Below are 23,869 nucleotides of genomic sequence, written 5' to 3'. Positions count from 1 at the left end.
AACAGCTATTTCTACGGCAGGGTTTCCTGGATTCGCCTCCCCACCCCCTCTCAGGATCCTTTGCCCAAAGGACTTTTTCCTTTGGGCAAAGGACTTTACTTTTTCCTTTGGGCAAAGGACTTTTGCCTTGCCTTTCCCAGCCGGACAGCCTCGCAGAAGCAGCCGCGGGCGCCGCTCCACCTGACTCTTCCACCCGGGACACATCTAGCAGGAGGCAGTGCCCGGGGTGGCGACGCAACAGTGGAGCCTGCACCCGCAGCTGCCCGCCCAGCCGCCCAGGTGGCTCGCTTTCGGGACAGAGCCGGCAAGTGCCGCGCTGGGGCCGCCGGAGCCGAGCCGGGAACGGCGTTTGCCCGGGCCGCGGCGGAAGCCGGAGCATTTGGGGGACGGGACCGCGGGAACCCGGAAACGCCTGGGCCGCACCAGCTGGCGGCGGCGAAGGCGGCCGGACCCGGCAGCTCTGCGCGTCAGGGGTCGCGGGGACCCGGCGGGGCGCCGGGCGGGGCCGAGCCGCCGTCCGGGGTGAGCGCAGCCGGCGGAGCTGCGCGGGAGGTGAGCGCGGCGCGCCGCTGGGGGGCGGCGGGCGCACGGCCGGGGCGCGAGAGGCTGCCGGGGGGTAGGGGGGTGGGGGACCGGAGCAGCTCCGGGAGGAGGAGGAGGAAAAGGTGTGCGGGGGGGCTGAGGGAAAGTCCGTCTGAGCGACGGGGACCGTGTCGAGCTCAGCAGGGGTGGGAGCGGATGAAGTGGCGCGTTGTCCCTCCGAGGCAAGACGTGCGGAATGTGCTGGGCGGAGGAGGGAAAAGGGCCCGAGGAGAGGGGTGTGTCAAGCGCATGAAAACGGCTCTGTGAGCCTCAGAGCCTGGGGCGTGCGGAGCCAGGTGGCCGGTGGGCCCGGGGGGCGGTCATTCCTTCAGTGAGCGTCCCTTGGGCTCCTGCTCCGAGCGTAGCCTTGCGGTAGGCGCCGCTCCACCAGACCAGGACCCTGCGCTCAGGAAGCTGCAGGGACTTCAAGAAATGGAAGGGCTGTCCTTGGTAAGGCCAGTACAGAGGCAAGGGCCGTCCGCAGCTGGGTGAGCCTCCTGTGAGCCTCCTGTCGGGACAGGTGTGTGCGTGCGTGTGTGTGTTGGGGGAGGGTTCTGAGTGTCGAGGAAGGGAGGATTTTAATAACATGTATTTAAACCAACTAAACACCTCTCGGGAATGCTGGTTCAACGGACTTAAAGGATGATGTTAAATGTAATGGGCCTTGCTTAGCAGACCACTTACACTTCATGACTTGACAGTAGAAAGACTGAATCTTTTATTCTGTTCTGTTACATGCAGCCTTTGAAAGGGGGATCAGAGTCTTTGGGTTTCAGTCAACATTCAACTTGGATAGTTAAAGATGAAATGTGGTAGTTTTTCACTTGGTGCTCTTACTTAACTTTCATTGGTACACTCGGGCAGTTTCCTTTAAGGGAATGACTTGGAAGTTTACATTTCTGGTCCTAACGTTTCCTCCCAAGTATAGATTCTCCTTTTTTCAACATTTCAAGTTACTTCTCTCCTTTTTCATCCCCACTCCCTCTCTGCTAATTGTGGTGCTTCTGTCTTCTTCTTTGCACTACAGCAGTGGCTTCCAAACTGGACTTGCTTCCCTCCATCTGTCCCTCTTCCAATCACTCCCTTCCCTACTGCTTTTTATTTTTTATTTTTTTATTTTTATTTTTTCCCTACTGCTTTTTAAAGACAGGGAGCTGACGCAGCCCCTGGTTACTTCCCTCAGAAATACTCAGTGACCCTCTATTGGCTCCCAAACAAATGTAAAATTATTTAGCGTTGCATTCAAACGCTTCAAAATTGGAGCTCTTCGTAGCTCCACTCCGATATGTCCTTTTCATTTTTTAAAATTACTGTATCCCACATAATCGTATTTTTTTGGCAAAACCACAGTACTTGCTTGGAAATGTTATTTCTGAACATGCTCTATGCCTACCTGCCTTGGTCTTTGCTTGTATCTTTTATTCTACAAGGAAGGCCTTTTTTTACCATCTTTGTAGAAATTCTACTTATTCTTTAATGACTTAAATGCCACCTTCTTTTTAAAATTATTTCTTATTAAGATATAACTGACATGTTACATTATATTAGTTTCAGATGTACAACATAAAGATTTGCTATTTGTATATATTGCAAAATGATCACCACAATAAGTCTTGTCGAAGTTCATCACCACACATAATTACACATTTTTTTCTTCTGATAAGAACGTTTAAGATCTCTCTCAGCAACTTTCAAATGTATAATACAGCATTATTAACTATAGTCACCATGCTGTACAATATCCCCAGGACGTACTTATTTTATCTATAACTGGAAATTGACACCTCCTTGCTTTAAAAAACTTTTTTATTTATTTATTTTCGAGAGGAAGAGAAAGACAGAGACAGAGAGCAAGCAAGAGAGGGGCAGAGAGAGAGAGGGAGACACAGAATCTGAAGCAGGCTCCAAGCTCTGAGCTGTCAGCACAGAGTCCGACATGGGCTTCGAACCCAGGAACTGTGTGAGATCATGACCTGTGCTGAAGTCCAATGCTCAACTGACTGAGCCACTCAGGTGCCCCTGGCAATGCTTTCTATAGAATTTAACATATCAAATAAGCTCTGTTAGTTTGACATCTTTCTTTTTATAAGGAGAGAACAAATCTTTTTTTTTTTTAATGTTTTATTTATTTCTAGGAGAGAGAGAGACATGAGCAGTGTCTCTCCAACTCAGAGAGAGAGGGAGTGACAGACTCCGAAACAGGCTCCAGGCTCTGAGCTGGCAGTCAGCACAGAGCCTGACGCGGGGCTCGAACCCATGAACCGTGAGATCATGACCTAAGCAAAAGTCGGACGCTTAACCGACTAAACCACCCAGGCGCCCCAAGAACAAATCTTTTGAGGTGTTTCAGGGACCCTCTGGAACAAATCAAAGTTAGGTCCAGCTCAAAAAAAATTTAGAATTTGATTTTTGGGAGTTTTGCCAAACATATTAAGTTAAAAATTTTTTTTAATGTTTATTTATTTTTGAGACACAGAGAGAGTTCAATTCGGGGAGGGGCAGAGAGGGAGACACAGAATCTGAAGTAGGCTCCAGACTCTGAGCTGTCAGCACAGAGTCAGATGTGGGGCTTGAACTCAAGGAGTGTGAGATCATGACCTGAGCCGAAGTCCGACACCTAACCGACTGAGCCACCCAGGTACCCCGAAACATACTGTTTTAAAACACATGATTAAATGGTATCATAAGGGGGCACCTGGGTGGCTCAGTCAGTTAAGTGTCCGACTATGGCTCAGGTCATGATTTCACGGTTCATGGGTTCAAGCCCCATGTCGGGCTCTGTGCTGACAGCTAGCTCAGAGCCTGGAGCCTGCTTCACATTCTGTGTCGCCCTCTCTCTGACCCTCCCCTGCTCACACACACTCTCTCTCTCTCAGAAATAAATAAAAACATAAAAATAAATTAAAAATAAATAAATGGGATCATAGGTCCTGTGAAACAATACTTAGTTATCCATTTAACCAAACTGACGAAAACATTGAAGGCAAATACTGAAAGTTACATAGTTATATATAATAAATATAAATGAGCTCTTTTAATAGAGAAGACTCTGTTTCTTTTTTTTTTTTAATTTTTTTTTTTTTTTTTTATTTCTAGGAGAGAGAGAGAGACAGCGTGAACAGGGGAGGGTCAGAGAGAGAGGGAGACACAGACCCTGAAACAGGCTCCAGGCTCCGAGCTGGCAGTCAGCACAGAGCCCGACGCGGGGCTCGAACCCACAAACCGCGAGATCATGATCTAAGCGAAAGTCGGACGCTTAACCGACTAAGCCACCCAGGCGCCCCGAGAAGACTCTGTTTCTTAAGTAATCAAAGACGGATAAAGAAAATGGGAAAGTACAGGAAGTTATTTTGATAAAACACAGGGTCTTTGTTTTCTAGGCAGATTACTTAAAAGGAAAATAAAAGATTACTTAAAGGAAAACTTTTCTGAATTTTATCAAGGGCAAACCCATAGTCCAAGAAAGCTTTCCTCTTTTGCTAGAGACAAGACTCAGTTCTAGTTTTGCATCAATGTACTTTAGATATTAAGGCTCATTTTTATAACCCCTATAATTAATGCATTCAGTTTTAGCCACCTGGACCATTTGAAATAAGTATCTCCTCTCTCTTCCCAGCTTTCTATATCCATTTAATTTTTGTCTTTTATTCTGCTCTTTCTCATTCTGGAACAATGAATTACTCTATTTTAGGACAAAATTACTCTTTTTTTTTTCCTTTAACAAAAACTTATCTCCATATGTCATACATTTTTTCACACCAGGACACATTCCACTTTCCTTGTATACTAAGTTCCCCCTCTGTTATTCCTAGCATTTTAATTACATATATTAATTAGAATTCTTAACTTAGATACCTTAATTCTAGTGAAAACTAGGAAGTAATTGTGAAATGTTTGTCATACACCAACATTCTGTACATTGGCAAACTTATGAATACTTCATTTCCTAATTTCTAAAGCTATATGCTTCCTCATGGTGTAATTTTTTCAATATTTTTCACCATGGTACAACACATGTTTACGAACAGATCCAAATATCTATGGTTGCTTTTTTTTAATTTCTTTTTTTTAACATTTATATTCATTTTTTGAGAGACAGAGTCAGAGCATGAGCAGGGGATGGGCAAAGAGAGAGGGAGACACAGAATCCAAAGCAGGCTCCAGGTTCTGAGCTGTCAGCACAGAGCCCGATGCGGGGCTCAAACCCACAAACTGCAAGATCATGACCTGAGCCGAAGTGGGACGTCTAATCAACTGAGCCACCCAGGTGCCCCTGGTTGCTTTTTAATAAGAGACCAAAAGTAGGTTAACTTACATTCAGTAATTAATGTTTCATTTTGCCTTTTGTGGGATGATTATACATATTCAGTGAATATTCATCATTTAACTTGACTTAGCAAAACTCTAAGGCTGTAAGTTACCAAAGAGATTTGGTAAACTATTTCAAGCAGACATAGTATAAAAAGTAATTATCGTTGAAAATTTCATTTATGAATTTTTATATTTTTAAACTTTTTTACATTTAAACTTATAATTATTTAATTCAGTGGTTTTAAACACATGTGTTTAAATTACTCATGAAAATTTCATGAGACCTTAGCAACTAGCCATCTTATTAAGTTACTTTTCCTGCTGACAAATTTTGTGACACAGAGATAACATATGCTTATTTGACTAGTAAACCCAGGTAGAAAATCTGTATGTCTGCATTATATTTAATGCTCACAACTCTGGAGATATATCTATTTTTTTGTTGGCTGGTTTGTTTTTTTTTTGCTTTTTTCAATTAAACCAACAATATTCTTATTTGCCAAAGATTAACTGAGTCGTGTGAATTTAAAACCATTTGAGTTAGTTTCTGTATTTCTCTGAGAGGGTATTAGATTAATATGGCACTTCTTTATCTTTAGTTCAGTTAAATGGAGCTCTTTTACAAATTAATTTTGTCAAGACTATCCAGAGGTAGAAAAATGTCACACATCTAAAACATACAGAAAAACACAAATAGATCTTACAGCCTTTCTTTTAAATTCTTGAATCCTTTTAAATTCTTAAATTATTGTAACACATGTCAGGTACAATAATATAAAACTCACTAGTTTGTGAAAAGAAGAATTGGATCCAAATTGTATTTCTGGGAGATGGAAGAAGATAAGGTTACCTGCTCAGATGGCTAAAGCTTTTTACAATATTTGCTGTGAAGACTTTGAAGATTGTTCACTTGCCCAATTCCAAATAGCTCCTTTCCTCTTTTCAGCATCAGGTAGTTGCTTCTAGGTAGTTGTTTCTGACTCCCTTTGAATGCTGCTTAAAGTAGAAATGACTGTAGGCATCGGAGGGCTGAAGGGGGAAGGGAGAAGTCTTGCTGGTGGACAGAAGGGTGGAGGAGGTAGGGGCTTGAAGGATTCAAGGGGACTGAATGGAAGATCGAAGGTGGCGAAGGAAAGAGGAGCAGAAATCATGGGAAGGGAGAGAGGTCTTCAAGGAGGCAGTTTGGGAAGATGTTAGGTTTCTCAAAGCAGCCAGTGAAATTCCAGATTATCTTCAGCAAAATCATGCCAACAAGAAGCGGGTGGACAGAGTTGGCAGAGCATATGGTCAGCAGGGGTTCAGGAAGTTTCAGTTAACTAAAAAGTTCCTATGTGAGGAACAGGATGAAATAGAACAAGAGAGGCCTTAAAAAACAAAAACTCCCATGAAGCTCTGAATATCAGCTTGTAGTTAGACTAACTTTTGACCATAGAACTCCTTTAAAAAAGTCCTTTCAAATATCTTATCTATTAGGTTTCAGCTGGGACAAACAGTAAATATTCCTGGTAGTATTGAACTCCTTTTTAAAAATATTTTTTTTCTGGGGCGTCTGGGTGGCTCAGTCATGATCTCAGGGTTTGTGGGTTTGAGCCCTGCATTGGGCTCTGTGCTGACATCTGAGAGCCTGGATCCTGCTTTGGATTCTGTGTCCCTTCTCTCTATGCCCCTCCCCTGCTCACACTCTGTCTCTCACTCTCTCTCAAAAATAAACATTAAAAAAATTAAATATTCTTTAAAACCAAGGGTGTAACTATCAAGTGACTCAAAACCAAAACCAATACCTTTTATAACTAAACTTAATGCAATGACATCCCCAAAGAAGGTAGAAAAGTTGCAGCCCTCCCAAGATCCAGAACGACTCCAAGAGAAAGAGACAACACGCCTCCACCTCATCCTACCCCCTACAGCTGGCAACAGTAGGATGCTAATTTCCAATAGGTGTAACACACATTTCTTTCATTCTTTCTTTTTTTTTTTTTTTTCAGAGACAGAGCATGAATGGGGAGGAGCAGAGAGAGAGGGAGATACAGAATCCAAATCTGAAGCAGGCTCCAGGGTCTGAGCTAGCTGTCAGCACAGAGCCTGATGCGGGGCTTGAACCCATGGACTGTGAGATCATGACCTGAGCCAAAGTCGGACGCTTAACTGACTGAGCCACCCAGGCGCCCCTGTAACACACATTTCTATCCAGCTCCTATTGAATATTCTGTATTATATTCTTTTATTCCATATTCTTATGGCTCCTAAACTGATGGTTGAGCCACTTACACACAGAAGAACCAATAACCACTCTGTGTCAGGCAGCCAGAAAGCCAAGCCAAATTCTTAGGGCACAGAATGAGGCAAATAGGAAAGTAATAGCTGTACCTTGGGAGGCAAGGGTCAATAACCAGTGGGTACCCCCAAACCAAATTCCCAAGACTGTTAATTCAAGAACTAATATTTATTTACAAGTGTTTTTCTTCTGTGAATCTGAATTTAGAAAGGAAGGAACAGTTTGAAGTTTTATCTTCCTCTTGGGACTGGGCATTACAGATCAGGGAGAGCTGGTTTGGTAAGAATTCTTACCCAGTTCTGGCTTCTTCCAGTTCTTCCAGAGTCCATCTGTAATCTCTGGAGTGAGCAGGGTGTCTCAGCAATTCCATCCTTTGTCATCAGAAAATGTAGGGGAGGAAAATAATTTTCTCTCTGATATTCTGAGTTCCTCACTAAGACCCTTGCAATAAAGAGATTAACAAGAGAAAAACAGAAGTTTATTAATATGTATTCTCCATGTATACAAGGTATACATACACTCAGGGAAAATTACGAATTCAAAGAAATAGTTTTAGCATTCAGGATTAAATCCCATTTTAAGAGGGAAAATAAAAGGGACATGTAGGCTTCTTAGGGGAGAAGAAGTGATTTTTAGGAAGGATGAATGGGCCCTTGGAAGAACAGATTAGAGGTAAGATAATTTGTGACAAGGTTTATCTGGGTGTGGTGTTAAGTTTGAATCTGCTCTCCTATAGTGAGTCCATCCTCCCTGGCTGATGAAACTCCTTTGGGGAGGGGATTTATGATAACTGAGTTCCTTTTAGAGGACTTATTTTTAGGCAGATAATGGAGGTTTGGGGAAAGCCTCCCCTGCATTTGCTATTAAAATTTTTAAATACCCAGGAGCACCTGGGTGTTCAGTCAGTTAAGCATCTGACTCTTGATTTCTGCTCAGGTCATAATCTCACAGTTTCATGGGTTTGAGCCCTGCATCAGGTACACAGAGTCCGCTTGAGATTCTGTCTCCCTCTCTCTCCTCTGCCTCTCCCCCATTCTCGATCTCTGTCTCAAAAATAAATAAATAAACATCAAAAAAAATTTTTTTTCTACGTACCTACAGCTGAAAACAACCAATATGCTGAAGTGGGATATTTTGCGGGTGGCATATTCTATTTCCTTTCATCCCATTTTATAGACGAGAACATTAAAGTTCAGTCAGGTCAAATAATTGGCCCTAGGTTCTACACACACTATTTACACTGCCTCAGTTATATTTGAAATGGATGTAGTTTGTATCCTCAGATATGTTTCTCACTCAGCAGAAACTCAATATGATGAATGCATGGCTGGATAAACATTAGAACCAACTGAATAACCTCAGTTAAAGCCCAATTTTATCATTCAGTAGCTGTCAAGTACAACTTTTGAATTTCTTTCCTTCTCCTGAAGGTTTAGAGAAGGAACTTTCTATTTGGTATTAATCTGTGGAATTTTTGTGCATGTTTAGGAAACAGCAAAAAAATTGAGAGTAAATTCTAGATCTGTCTGGGTAACTGAAATCAAACCAACAATTATAATGTCATTGAACATCACCATTTGAATATTATCAAACCAGCAGTTAATATTGTTATTCATGTGTATGAATTTATTATTAAAGTCAGATCAGTATGAATTGGTAGTGTAACATTAGATTTTGACCCTCTGAAAAGCAAGTGTATTCTTAGTACATTCAACTTATCTCCTTTATGAAATAGTGTAGTGTTGTGGTTCTTTATTTTTAAAAATTTTTAAGTGTCTTTTGCTATGTAGATTTGAGAGTGTTTGGTATATCAATATGATAGTTTTTACTTTATAAGCTTGAATATTACCCGGCTTCTCTATCTAAATTGGCTACTCAGAATTCTTATTAGTGTATCGTTTTTGAGATACCCTCAAAATCCAAAGAACCAGTTGCTGTCTGGAGATCAGTGTTTTGATTGAAAAAGTATGCTGGATCCGGTACTACAGTAGAACTTAGAGCTAAGAAGAAGCAGAAACTCTTAGGTCACAACAGGTAAAATGCTAAAAAAACAAAACAAAACAAAAAACCAAAACAAACAACAACAAAAAAATGACCATTCCAGTAAGAGAGTGTCTACATACAACTTTATACCTACTCTACCTACTTTTTCTATAAAAGTTGGACACAGAGTTTTTTCTAAATTCATGTGCTCTTTAAAGCCAATTTTAAACATTTCTAGTAGCATTTTCTAACACGAGTGAGTCTTATAAAGTATTCAATGAATGTTCAAATAAAGCATTGTAGTATTCTAACCAGTTTGTCTGATTGATACCTTGTAATCCTCATAATTGTACTGTGAGGTACATACTATTTTCCATATTATAGATGAGGAAAAGGAGGGACAGATGGGTAAAATAATTTGTTTTTGTTTTAAAACATTTTTTTTAATGTTTTTATTTATTTCTGATTGAGAGAGAGACAGCGTGAGCAGGGGAGGGTCAGAGAGAGAGGGAGACACAGAATCAGAAGCAGGCTCCAGGCTCTGAGCTAGCTGTCAGTACAGAGCCTGACGCGGGTTTGAACCAACAAACTGTGAGATCATGACCTGAGCCGAAGTCGGGCACTTAACCGACTGAGCCACCCAGGCGCCTCCAGAGAGGTAAAATAATTTATTTGTCAAGTGGTGGGGACAGAATGTGAAATTAGGCAATCTGAGTCCAGAGGCATACTCTAATCTATTATGCTGACTGGCCCTCTAAAACTTAGACTTGTTTAAACACTTAGCCTTCACTGCAAAGACCATGCAAAAGACTTATTGCAAAAATTCATAAGCCATGAATTGGTAGCTTTCAAAGAAATCTTGCTTTATATCTGAGCTCTGACATGTTATGCAAGGCAAATTATATACTTAATATCTCAGAACCTACAGATTTTTAAATGTATAAACTGTGTGATTCCTCCTTTTACAGATTAAATGAGATTTATTTTTAATTATTTTGTTTTTAGCTTATTTATTTTTTTGAGAGGGAGGGGAGGGGAGGGGCAGAGAGAGGGAGAGAGAAAGAATCCCAAACAGACTTCACACAGCACAGAGCCTGATGCAGTACTCGAACCCACAAACCATAAGATCATAACCTGAGCTGAAATCAAGAGTCTTAACCAACTGAGTCACCCAGGCAGCCCTAGACTAAATGAGATTTAAATGAGATGATGCCTGTAAAGCACCTAGTACAATGTCTGATATGCTGTAGGTGCAATGTCTGAAATGTTATTTTATTAATTTAACTTCTTTTGTGAAGTTACAATGATTAGAAAACCTTTCATGAGACTAGTTTCTGCATGGGTACCTCTATTATGTATTATACAGAGGGACTTTATTCATGAGGATCATTCTCCCCTTCTGAGAATTTATTTACTGTGGAGTTTATTTATTCTTTTATAAATCCAACATATAGTAAATGCCTACTACGTGACAGGCACTGGTAAGGAGATGCAGGATATACAGTGATGAATAAAAAATGGAAGTGCATATCTGTCAACAAATTAGATTGATAAAATTTACAAGTGGTATTATGAAATATAAGTGAAAATCACATTGGAATGTAGTAGAGGGAAGACTTCAGTCTGCTTGAAATGTTGGAAAATTTCACTGAGAGTAGACTTGTATCTTAAGGCCTGTAAATATAGGAGTTCTACTGGTAAAGAAGAGGAAAAGTGTTTTTTTTTATTTATTAAAATTTTTTTTAATGTTTTATTTATTTCTGAGAGAGAGAGAGAGAGAGACAGCATGAGCAGGGGAGGGTCAGAGAGCGAGGGAGATACAGAATCTGAAGCAGGCTCCAGGCTCTGAGTTGTCAGCACAGAGCCCGACACAGGGCTCGAACCCACAAACTGTGAGATCATGACCTGAGCCGAAGTTGGACGCTTAACTGACTGAGCCACCCAGGCACCCTGGAAAAGTGTTTTTTTTTTTTTTAAAGGGGTATTTGTTCAGAGAATGCAGGAAGACAAAGTGTCTGAGACAGGTCATAGTTTATGGTAGGGAATTTAGGTTGGCCAAATTTGTGAGGGACTGTTCTATGTGAGTTTGTACTGTATCTTCTATTGGGAGGGAGTTAGTTAAACTTTACAAAAAGAGAAGGAATGTGATCAGGTCTACAGTTTATTAAGACATCTGCTGTATGGAGGATAGTTATGAGAGTCTGAAGGCTGTCCCATTAGTTGGTAGGCAGAATGCCATGAGACTTGAACAGTAAATATTGAATAAGCATAATTGAAATGTACTCATTATCTATCATTATCTATGTAATTTATAAGCCCATAGGTATGTAAACTCCTAAGACTGTAGGTTTAACTGGGAGTGGTTGCAGTTTCCTGTTTAGAAAGGGCGGTGGTTGAAGAAAACTCTGCTGCACAGAGTTTGGATTCTAATAGTGGAATTTTGTCCTTGGGGGGGGTGGTGGTAATCTTTCTTTAATTAACCAAGTACAGTTAATAGCTGGAGTTAAAAAAATTTTTTTTTTGTCCTTGACAGTCTGTCAAACTATAACCCCATAAATACCAGCTCATTCTATATCTTCTATTAAATTTCAGTTAATTTTAAACATGTTTTTCTGAAATTTTTACCATTTGTGAGTGGCATGAAAAACATCTTAAGGCTCCTGATCTTTCAGGTTTTTCCTCAGGTTGAATTAAATAAATGGGTAAACATCATTCTTGATTATCCTTGTGCATTTTAATACTTAAAACAGTTGAAAAATGCTGAAACCTTGTTATTAATGTTAGTACTTGGGTAATAACACTTATAGAATGTTTATATTATGTTTGACTTTCTGCATATACCTAGATATGTTTTAGATGGCATATTCTGACTCATGTAGTGTACCTGTAACTGGACAATAAATTGTGTTTGTTTATTTATTTACATATTTTCAAAAAATGTTTATTTTTGAGAAAGAGAGATAGACACACACACAGACATGAGCAGGGGAGGGGTAGAGAAAAGGAGACAAAATCTGAAGCAGCCTCCAGGTTCTGAGCAGTCAGCATAGAGGCTGACATGGGGCTCAAAGTCACAAACCGTGAGAGATCATGACCTCAACCGAAGTCAGACGTTTAAGCAACTGAGCCACCCAGGCGCCCCTGGACAATAAATCATGTTTAAAGGAGTCAATTTGAAAATAGTCAAGTGTGAATGGAAAATTTTAAATTGGGAATTGTTTTGTAGTTTATAAACTATATCTGATTATCTGCTATTAATATTTTAGGTTATAGAAAAATACACGAATAAAAATAGTGATGATCTGTATATTCTCTGCCTTTCATGTCCTTTAAAATAGGAAAGAAATGGATGTTTTCTAAAATAAGCATTAGTAGAAGAATTACTTTGTAACATTAGTCAAGTCCTTATCCCTATAGAAATGTTATTATTAACCATTTAGTTTTGTGAACCAAGTGGATGGGCTTCAAATTTTTTATGACAGAACATCACTAGAGTAATATTTATTGGATAGCCTTGATTTTTTTTTACCGAGTGTGGCATTTATTTTAAAAACTATTTATTAAGCACAAACTACATGAGAAGAACTGTTGTATGTACTTTTCAATGTAAGTCAGTTTTCCTGGTAACTAATTTATTCTTTCAAGTACTGAAAAGTTAATTTTAACCAGTCTTCTTCCTAAACATTTTAAATGCTTTCTGCCTAAGTAGACATAGAATGGAGAACAATTAAAATTTTAAAATATACATTCTTATATTGATCTCCTGTGGCTACTGTAACAAATTATCCCAGGTTGTTTGCTTAGATAAAGAGAAATCTGTTTTCCCAGAGTTCTGGAAGCCAGAACTCCAAAGTCAGAATCATGAGGCTGATAATCAGAGAGGCTGGTAGTCGAAGGCTTTGGAAGCTCTATGAAAGAATCCATTCCTTTCTTCTCCCAGCTTCTGGTGGCTGCCAACCTTCCTTGGTTTGTGGCTGCATCATTCATGGACAAGGCCAGCATCTTTAAATCTCTCTCTCTGGATCCATCTTCACACTGCCTTCTCCTCTTGCGTCTTTGTGTTCTTCTTTTCTGTCTTTTTTTTTTTTTAATTAATCTCACTATTTTTATTGTTCTGCTTGTACCTTAACTATGGCATAATGGATTTGCTACTTCCAAAGCTGCTAGAGCCAGTAACCCCAGTGTTATCTGCAGATAGGCTGAGGTACTTTTTACATGTGAAATTGTTTTCTTGTGTTCTATTTGCTCTGAAAACGTGGGCTTTGAATGGCCAGGGAAAACACATTCTGTCTCATCATTCAGGAATACTTCAGGGCATGTGCACAGCAGTGTAGACAGGACAAAATGCAGGCAAGACAGTTTCGACTCAGAGTCTCGCCCCTCTACAAGAGCACTTGGCGGTTCCTCCTCAGAAATCCCCACTTCTGACAGTTTCTGAAGGCATAGTCATCCTGACCCCAACGATCTTATTTGTTCTGCCTGCTTTTTATAAGGACACTTGTATTTAGGGCTCATTTAGCTAATCCAGGATAATCTTCCTGTCTCAAGATCCTTAATTTCATTTGCAAAATCCCCTTTACCAAATAAGGTATAATTTACAAGTTCTAAGGATTAGGACCTTATCTTTGGGGGCCATTATTCAGCCTACTACAATCCTCAGACATATTTTAATATCTGGGCATGTGCTAGGATATAGAGATTGTAAAAATATATAGAATATAGGATCCTGGGACCCTATGAAGTTGTAAACTCAATTTGCTTTTTCAAAAAGCAAGCCCATGACAGGATCAGACTTTGGATTTCTTTTTCATAAATACTGACTTTGTAGCTAAAAGAGATAAGTTGTTTTAAGGCAGTCATGGAAGCTTTCTGATACCTTACCTGGACCGTGGTCTGTGAATTTAGGGTCTCAAGTTCATTATTCTTTTTCTCCAAGTCTTCTAGTTATCATAGAAGCAACAAATGAACACCATTAGATAACCATTTTCCAGTAAAATGTTTGTGGCAGCAGCTCCTTGATCGCTTAAAGCCGTATGTTGATTATACATATTTATAGGCAGTAGGTTTTTTTTTAAGTTTATTTATTTATTTTCAAAGAGAAAGAGAGTGCCTGCACACACGCTAGTGGGAAAAGAGCAGAGAGAGTGGAAGAGAGAGAAACCCAAGCAGGCTCCTGACCTAAAATCCAGAATTGGATGCTTAACCAGCTAAGGCACCCAGGTGCCCCTACAGGGGATAATTTAATTAAAAAAATTTTTTTAATGTTTTATTTATTTCTGAGAGAGAGAGAGACAGTGACAGTGTGAGCAGGGAAGGGTCAGAGAGAGAGAGGGAGACACAGAACCTGAAACAGGCTCCAGGCTTTGAGCTTGAGCTAGCATCAGCACAGAGCCCGACGTGGGGCTTGAACCCATGAACCATGAGGTCATGATCTGAACTGAAGTCAGACACTTAACCGACTGAGCCACCCAGGCGCCCTGGGAATAATTCATATTTTGCCTTAGCATAGTGATCTACCAGTATCTCCTTTACCACTGGTAATAGGGTCATTAATGGCCTTAAACCTAGTCAGATCAGAAAACTGATTCCAAATTACTATCACTGTGGTTCTATTACCTTGGAAACCACATTTGGTACCCAAAACTTTATCAGTTAGGGTTCAATAGAGAAACAGAACCCTTCACTATTATAGAATAAGGGATTTATGATAGGAAAAAGACCTTTCACAATTGTGAGAGAATCAGGGGAAGTTATGGTTAAAAAAAAAAAAAAAAAAAAGAGTGATGAAGGGTTACTGAGAAGTCACTAAGCAGCCCTCCTGAAAGACTGGTGTGGATACTCAAGTCAGAGCTTTCAGAACCATCTAGGAAGGGAAGCATGTGCTGTAGCCAGAATAGGACTGTGCAGTGGAGCTGGTTGGAGAGTGTATAGAAAGCTGTCCTCTCTGTGTGGCTGTCGTTCACTGTCCACAGTCAAGAATCTGGTGGAGAGCCTGAGCCCACTCCTGTGCAGTAGGGTCTGCAGCTGTGAGGAAGAGCTGACCCAGTGCAGGGAAGAGTAAGAGAAACTGCAGTCTGTTTCTCTGTTTCTGTTTTACCACATGTAACCCTGAGGATTTTCTGAGAGTAATGGCTTTTGCATCACTCTCTTTCAAGTTTTAAGCAGATTTTGTGTTTAACCAGTTCTAACCTAGCACCATACAGAGTAAGGGACTGTTTGAGTTTATGAGTTTAACTAAGTTGATGTAAGGTATCAAAATTTTCCTATGGTATTTTTCTCTAGCATCTTAGGTCATGGCAGTTTACATACTTATACTATTTTTTTTAAATTTATAATGCTTGTTTTTGAGAGAGAGAGAGAGAGAGCATGTGTGTGCATGGGAGAGGGGCAGGGAGAGAGGGGGTGAGAGGGATCTGAAGCAGGCTCTGTGCTAACAGCAGAGAGACTGATGCAGGGCTCGAACCTATGAACTGTGAGATCATGACCTGAGCCAAAGTCGGACACCCAACTGACTGAGCCACCCAACTGACTCTGCCCCCCTTTTTTTGTTTCTTAATTTGAGAGAGAGTGTGTGCAGTGGGGTAGAGGGGCAGAGGGAGAGAGATAATCCTAAACAGTCTCCATGTTCAACCTAGAGCCCAACATGGGGCTCAATCCCATGACCCATGAGATCATGACCCAGTTGCCCCTCAAAGGGGATCTTAGAGCTGTACTGTTTTCTAAATTACTGACATTATATAAAGAATACAATAAATAATACTGAACAATTTTAAATCTAAAAATTAGGATGCAAATAGGTTTTATATTTGTATAAGTGAAGAAATATTTGAGTACTATTGATTTTACTGAATGTAAGAATTGAAATTCTGAAGTCCTGAAAGAACAAGTTAAAAATTGACAGTAATGTAATTTACATACAGGTAATATTGCCTTAGGTAAACAGACATCTGACACATTGAGGAAGAAAGGGAAGGAGAAACAATGAAAAGTTGTTTTACTTAGATTGTAATAGGAACCTTAGATAGTAAAGAGTTGGTTATTAAGTGTTACTGAGCAGGATTGTGCTTTTCCTTAAGCACTTGAAGTGAACTAATTTGATGGAAGTTATTATTTCTATCATAGAAACAAAATTGATTGTACCAATAATGTAAATTACCTTTGGTTCATTTTTCTTTCACTTTAGTAAAAAATGAAGTTTTTGGATTCCACAGGATTATTAGGGATTTCAAGTATGACATATTCAAGTGTGACATATTATTGCTGCTTTTAGGGAATGCAGTAGCTACGTTTGAGGTAATTTGAAAGGAAGATATATAAATGCCAGCATCAGGAGTAAAGGCAGTTGTGATGAATTTTATTTGTCATTATGTAGCATACAGGTATAGGTTGCAGTTTTAAAGTTAGGCATCATGGAAGATAATGGACAAGAACTTAAGGTCAGTATTTCTGTATGTATTTATTTATTTTTTCTGTTCATACTTACTTGGGAAACCTTAAAAGATCTGTTTTTACTAATAGCTATTTCTGACTGGCATATAATGTGAACTTATATTTTCCTATCACTTTGTAATTTGTGTGTTTTCACATGTACTGTATTATGTCAGTAACTGCTAGTAGATTATTATTTGTACTAAGGGAGTATATTTCAGAACTACTGTTTAGAAAATGTAAATATAGCTTACTCTAAAAACCGTAAGTTAAGAAATTTAGCCTTTTGTTTTTACAATAGAAGAAAAATTGATGTGCAGAATTTCTTAGGTACTTAGTAGTCTTTAAAAATCTAGGTAAATTTTATTACAGTTTAAAAATACTGACTAAACATTGGTCTTGTAGGGCTTTTAGTAGCTGGAGACAAATCAGCAAAGTACAGATATGATTATTATTATTTTAAGTGCTTATTTATTTTGAAAGAGATTGTGCCTGCACACAAATGGGGGAAGGGACAGAGAGCAAGGGAGAATCCCAAGCAGAATGTACACTGTCAGCCTGGAGCCCAGCACGGGCTTCAATCCCAAAACCGTGAGATCATGACCTGAACCAAAATCAAGAGTCAACCACTTTAGCCACCCAGGCACTCCCAGATATTATTGTTGCAGTGGACATAATGGGCTTCATATACAGACCTAAAGATTATAATATATACATAGTAAGCTTATAGAATAAGTCTGTAGCCAGACTGATGTTCAGATTTACATACAAGGACCTATATAAGTCTGAAAAGATGAGTAGAAATTATTAGTATATAATGTTTTGAATATTTCAAAACTTAGTTAATGCATATCTAATGTAATTAATGATGATTTACATGACTAATATCTCACTAATCCTGATTAATTTGGGAGTAGAGGTGGTAGCAGAAGTGTAAATTAATGACACATATACTTCATGTAATGTGTATTGTTTTAACATTTTACGACTTTAACTCAGAATTGGCTGACAATGCATTATAAAGCAAGGATCTTTGGAAGCTATTTTAAAGAAAATGAAGGACATCTAATTAGCATATCAAATGTACTTAATTTGTACCTTCTATTGCGTTTGTAAAATCTTTTTGTTCCTGGGGCACCTGGGTGATTCAGTCTTCATTTTGATGCCAGTCAAGATCCCAAGGTCATGAGATGGAGCCCCATGTCCAGTCCCCCCTGCCTTTAGGCTCCCTGGCTGAGCATAGAGCCTGCTTAAGATTCTCACCCTCTGCTCCTCTCCCCTACTTGCACTCTCTCAAAATAAAAACTAAAAAATAACTGATGAGAACCTCTTTTAACTGCTTACTAATATTTTTTGTACAAAATGCAAAAATATTCTAATTAAGCCATCATCCAAACTCATCAAATCTCAATGAATAAAGTTATCTTGTACATATGTTGTGAGATGGGATTTAAAAATAATATAGCTAGGGGTGCCTGGGTGGCTCTGTCAATTAAGCGTCCAATTCTTAATTTTGGCTCAGGTCATGATCTCACTGCTCGCAAATTTGAACCCTGCTTCAGGCTCTGCATTGACAACATGGAACCTGCTTGGGATTCTCTCTTACTTTCTGTCACTGTCCTTTGCCTGATCGTGCTCTCTCTCTCAAAATAAATCGATAAATTTTAAAAAATTAAAATGAGAACTAAAAATAAATAAAATAAAACTAACTTTATAAATACCAACTTTATGTAACCATTCAGAGGAAAAACAGTGATTGGGAAAGCAAGTGCAAGGTCTATTAGACTAACTAACCAAACCCTGAAATACCCCTTGTGTAAAGGACTTTAATTTTATTATTGTTGTTTTTTTTTTTTAAATATAATATATTGTCAAATTGGTTAATATACAGTGTGCTCTTGGTTTTAGGGATAGTTTCCCGTGGTTCATCACTTACATACAACACCCAGTGCTCATCCCAACAAGTGTCCTCCTCAATGCCCATCACCCATTTTCTCCTCTACCCTACTCCCTATCACCCCTCAGTTCGTTCTCAGTATTTAGGAGTCTCTTGTGGTTTGCCTCCCTCCCTCTCCTTAACTACTTTATCCCCTATGGTCCTCTGTTAAGTTTCTCCTGTTCCATATATGAGTGAAAACTTATGGTATCTGTCTTTCTCTGCCTGACTTATTTTGCTCAGCATAATGAGTTCCATCCACATTGCTACAAATGGCCAGATTTCATTCTTTCTCATTGCCATGTAGTATTCCATTGTATAGATAAACCACATCTTCTTGTTCCAATTGTCAGTTGATGGACATTTAGTCTCTTTTCATGATTTGGCTGTTGTTGAAAGTGCTGGTATGAACATTGGGGTACATGTGCCTCTATGCATCAGCACTCCTATATCCCTTGGATAAATTCCTAGCAGTGCTATTGCTGAGTCATAGGGGAGTTCTATTGTTAATTTTCTGAGGAACCTCCACACTGTTTTCCAGAGCAACTGCACCAGTTTGCATTCCCACCAACAGTGCAAGAGAGTTGCCATTTCTCCACATCCTCACCACCATCTGTTGTTTCCTGAGTTGTTCATTTTAGCCACTCTGACCAGCATGAAGTAGTATCTCAGTGTGGTTTTGATTTGTATTTCCCTGATGATGAGTGACATTGAGCACCTTTTCATGTGTCTGTTGGCCATATGGATGTCTTCTTTGGAAAAGTGTCCATTTATGTCTTTTGCTCATTTCTTCACTGGAATATATGTTTTTCAGGTGTGGAGTTTGGTAAGTTTTATAGATTTTGGATACTAGCCCTTTTTCTGGTATGTCATTTGCAGCTATCTTTTCCCATTCCATTGGTTGCCTTTTAGTTTTGTTGATTGTTTCCTTTGCAGTGCATAAGCTTTTTATCTTGATGACATTCCAGTAGTTCATTTTTGCTTTTAAGTCCCTTGCCTTTGGAGATGTGTCCAGCAAGGAGTTGCTGAGGCTGAGGTCAAAGAGGTTGTTGCTTGTTTTCTTCTCTAGGGTTTTGATGTTTTCCTGTCTCACATTTAGTTCTTTCATCCATTTTGAGTTTATTTTTATGTATGGTATAAGAAAGTGGTCCAGTTTCATTCTTCTGCATGTTGCTGTCCAGTTCTCCCAGCACCATTTGCTAAAGAGACTGTTTTTTTTTTTGTTTTTTTTTTGTTCCATCAGATACTCTTTCCTGCTGTGTCAAAGATTCATTGGCCATACATATGTGGGTCCAATCTATTCTATTCCATTGGTCTATTTGTCTGTTTTTGTGCCAATACCAGCCTGTCTTGATCATTACAGCTTTGTAGTAGAGGCTAAAGTCTGGAATTGTGATGCCTCCCACTTTGGTTATCTTTTTCAATATTATTTTGACTACTTGGAGTCTTTGGTGGTTCCATACAAATTTTAGGATTGTTTGTTCTAACTTCGAGAAGAATGGCAGTGCAATTTTGATTGGGATTGCATTGAATGTATAGATTGCTTTGGGTAGTATTAGCGTTTTAACAATATTTAGTCTTCCAACCCTTGAGCATGGAATGTTTTTCCATTTCTTTGTGTCTTCAATTTTTGCAAAGGACTTTAGAAGTACTAGCAGTGTGAGGCACCTAGGTGGCTCAGTTGGTTGAGTGTTTGACTATTTTTTGAAAAAATCTTTTTGTTTTGTTTTGTTTTTTAATTTATTTTTGAGACAGAGAGAGACAGAGCATGAGTGGGAGAGGGGCAGAGAGAGACGGAGACACAGAATCTGAAACAGGCTCTGGGCTCTGAGCTGTCAGCACAGAACCTGATGCAGGGCTTGAACCCATGAACCATGAGATCATGACCTGAGCTGAAGTCGGACACTTAACCAACTGAGCCACCCAGTGTTTGACTCTTGATTTCAACTTAGGTCATGATCTCATGGTTTGTGGGATTGAGCCCCATGTTGCATTCTGTGCTGAAAGCATAGAGCCCACTTGGGATTCTCTCTCTCTTCTGTCTCTGCCTCTAACCCCACTCATGGGTACATCCGTATGTTCTCTCTCTCTCAAAATAAATAAGACATTTAAAAAAAAAAAGAAGTACTGGCAATGCGATTGCTGTATCAAATCACACATACACAGATTGCATTTATATATTGTTGTTATTCAATACAGTAATTAAACAACAAATAATTGTACAGTAGTTCATTATATATGTTATATATATTACTATATGTGCTCAAAAGTTTATAGTTTAAAAGTTCAGGCAGGGGTGCGTAGGTGGCTCAGTAGATTGAGCGTCTGACTCTTGATTTTAGCTCAGGTCATGATCCCAGGGTCATGGGATTGAGCCCCACATCGGGGTCTGTACTGAGTGTGGAGCCTGCTTAAGGTTCTCTCCCCCTATGCCCCTCTCTCGTGTTTGTGCACACACGCTTCTCCCTCTCTTAAAATAAAACAAAATAGTAAATAAATAAAATAAAGAAAAAGAAAAATTCAAGCAAAAGTTTTAGATGAAAAAATTGAAATTAGATTAATAGAAGGTATGTGTGTGTGTGTGTGTGCATGTGTGTGTGTGTGTTAGAACTGGAGAGACTTGAAAACTCATATAAAATGTTAAATTTTAGAAAAATAGCTTAAAATTCTTGTGACTTATATAATACTTAGGAACTATTTGAAAAATTTTAAGGAAATTTATAAATTTAATTAAAATTTTTGTTCAATGTTTATTTTATTGAGAGAGAGAGAGACAGAGTGCAAGTAGGAGAGGGGCAGAGAGAGAAGGAGACACAGAATCTGAAGCAGGCTCCAGGCTCTGAGCTGTCAGCACAGAGCCTGACACAGGACTTGAACTCACAAACCATGAGATCATGACCTGAGCTGAAGTTGGATGCTCAGTTGAGTGAGCCACCCAGGTGCCCCTATATTTAAATTATCAAAAGGAAAAGAATGCTAAATGTTGATCAGTATGAGAATGGGTAAATAAAAGGTCCACTCATTTTATGGAACATTGGAGTTGTTAAAAGCAATGAGCTAGGTCTGTATATCAACATAGATGGCAAAACAATGCTGAATAAAGTAAGGAAAATAGTGAATAAAGTATGCAGTTTGTTGCTATGTATATATATTAAAGTAATTAATGATTATATCTATATATGTATAAAGAATTTTTAATAGTAGACTAGAAATATATACTCTAAACTCATAATAGGTTCCTACTGGAGGGGGAAAGGAATAGGATTTATAGGTGTGGCTTAAGGGAGACTTTGACTTTTATTGTAATGTTATTCCTTTACACAGAGAAAGATAAGCAAATGTGACAAGACTGAGACTTATTAGTTCCAGGTGATATAATCATAGATGTTTGCTATGTTCTTGGTACTTAAAAAAATTTTTTTAATGTTTATTTTTGATTTTTAATATTTATTGATGCTCTGAGAGACAAAGCATGAGCAGGGAGGGGTAGAGAGAAAGAGGGAGACACAGAATCTGAAACCAGCCCTAGCCTGCGAGCTGTCAGCACAGAGCCTGATGCTGGGCTCGAACTCACAAACTGCGAGATCGTTACCTGAGCCAAAGCCAGATGCTTAACCATTTGAACCACCCAGGTGCCCTGTTTTTGGTACTTTATTGAATTTTAACATTCCATTTTTTTCCATCAAGAAAGGTCTGTCTTTTAGGAAAAGGTGGAACTTTGTGATTACAGGAACCCAAAAGGTTGTTGAAAACTAAAGTCCTGGGGTTTAGGGCTTTCCAAAAAACTGAAATAAGAAAAATTATTGACAGAATCTATACCAAATATAGATGTCTTCAGGTAGTTGATTATGGTTGAAGTTTTTACTAATTAAAACAAGTTTTCTCCATTTTTCTTATTTTTAATACTTTATGTATGTATATATGTATGTATGTATGTATTTATTTATTTATTTATTTTTAATGTTTTTATTTATTTCTAGGAATGAGAGAGAGACAGCGTGAGTAGGGAAGGGCCAGAGAGAGAGGGAGTCACAGACTGAAACAAGGCTCCAGGCTCTGAGCTGGCAGTCAGCACAGAGCCTGATGCGGGGCTCGAACCCACGAACCGCGAGATCATGACCTAAGCGAAAGTCGGACGCTTAACCGACTAAGCCACCCAGGCGCCCCTGTATGTATTTATTTTAAAGAGCATGAGCAGGGTTGAGGGGCGGAGAGAGAGAGAGAGAGAGAGAAAGAGAGAATCCCTAGCAGGCTCCACATTCAGCATGGAGCCTGGAGCCTGACTCAGGGCTCATGACTTGAGGCATAATCAAGAGTTGTAGGCTCAACTGACTGAGCCACCCAGGCATCCCAGTTTTCTACATTTTTCTAAGAATATTTAGAAATAATTAAAATATTTAAAAATGTTTTTTAAAAAGTATTATAGTTAATACTTTTTAATTAAAAAGTATTAAATGCTATCTTCAAAATACAGAACAAAGCAAAACAAAGCCATCAGAATGAGGTAGTATCATTTACTTTAGTAATCAAAGAGAGTGCATTTTTTAGGTCTAGCTGTTAAAGGCAAAAGTGGAACATCTAAGCATCTTACTCTTCTGCTCCTGCTATAAATCTGAGAGCCTCACTGAACTCCCAGTGAGTTCAGGGAGCTTAGTAACCAGGGACCTTAAAAAAACATGAGCAGTAGTTGGTTGACTGGTTTATAAGGCTTTGATAGTAAATTGAATAAAGCTACATTTATGAGAGAACTTAGCACAGTTTCTTGTTGATTATTTGTATGCAAGTTTCTTAGATAGGAAATTTTAATGAAACAATAATATAGAAACCAGAGGATTAGCAATTCCGTAAAGGATTAAAAAAAAGGGGAATTAGGTGGCAAGAGAAGAAAATGTGGGGAGGACTAAAATTAAATTTTAAACATAAGATTGTTTAGAGTTTGTGTTCAGTTATAATGAGAAACTATTGTGTACTTTAAAATGAAGAAACAGTATTAATCTTATAAATTATAGATGTGGAACATAATCTTCATTTTGGTAGATTTCATATTTATGAATTTGCTGTTAATTTATGGTATGCATTAAATAAAAATATTTGTATAATCTTTGAAATACTCGTATTTTTTTTCATTTTGAGTTTATACATTCCTTAGGCGGAATTATAAATTAAGTTGCGTTCCTTTTTTTTTTTTTTTAATTTTTTTAATTTATTTCTAGGAGAGAGAGAGCGTGAGCAGGGGAGGGTCAGAGAGAGAGGGAGTCACAGACTGAAACAGGCTCCAGGCTCTGAGCTGGCAGTCAGCACAGAGCCCGACGCGGGGCTTGAACCCACGAACCGCGAGATCATGACCTAAGCGA

The 23,869-nt window shown here is 39.0% G+C and overlaps 1 protein-coding gene across 4 annotated transcripts in view; it reads left to right on the top strand.

Annotated features, from left to right (window-relative positions):
• The first annotated feature begins 274 nt into the window (after window positions 1-274).
• SLC35A3 (solute carrier family 35 member A3) overlaps window positions 275-23,869 on the top strand; it is a 53,248-nt gene continuing 29,653 nt past the window's right edge. The window contains exons 1-2 of one of the 4 annotated variants that reach the window (XM_039228435.1): window positions 1,051-1,081; window positions 9,193-9,202. Coding sequence is in view for 2 of the 4 variants with exons in the window: in XM_039228436.1 (XP_039084367.1) it covers window positions 1,015-1,032 (18 nt within the window). In the remaining 2 variants the exon portion in view is untranslated. The other 3 variants (XM_039228438.1, XM_039228436.1, XM_039228434.1) reach the window with 3 other exon arrangements.

Source organism: Hyaena hyaena, unplaced genomic scaffold (genome assembly GCF_003009895.1).
Source record: "Hyaena hyaena isolate Hyena2069 unplaced genomic scaffold, ASM300989v1 scaffold_32, whole genome shotgun sequence".
Classification (NCBI taxonomy): domain Eukaryota; kingdom Metazoa; phylum Chordata; class Mammalia; order Carnivora; family Hyaenidae; genus Hyaena; species Hyaena hyaena.
This window is presented reverse-complemented; position numbering and strand designations above follow the sequence as displayed.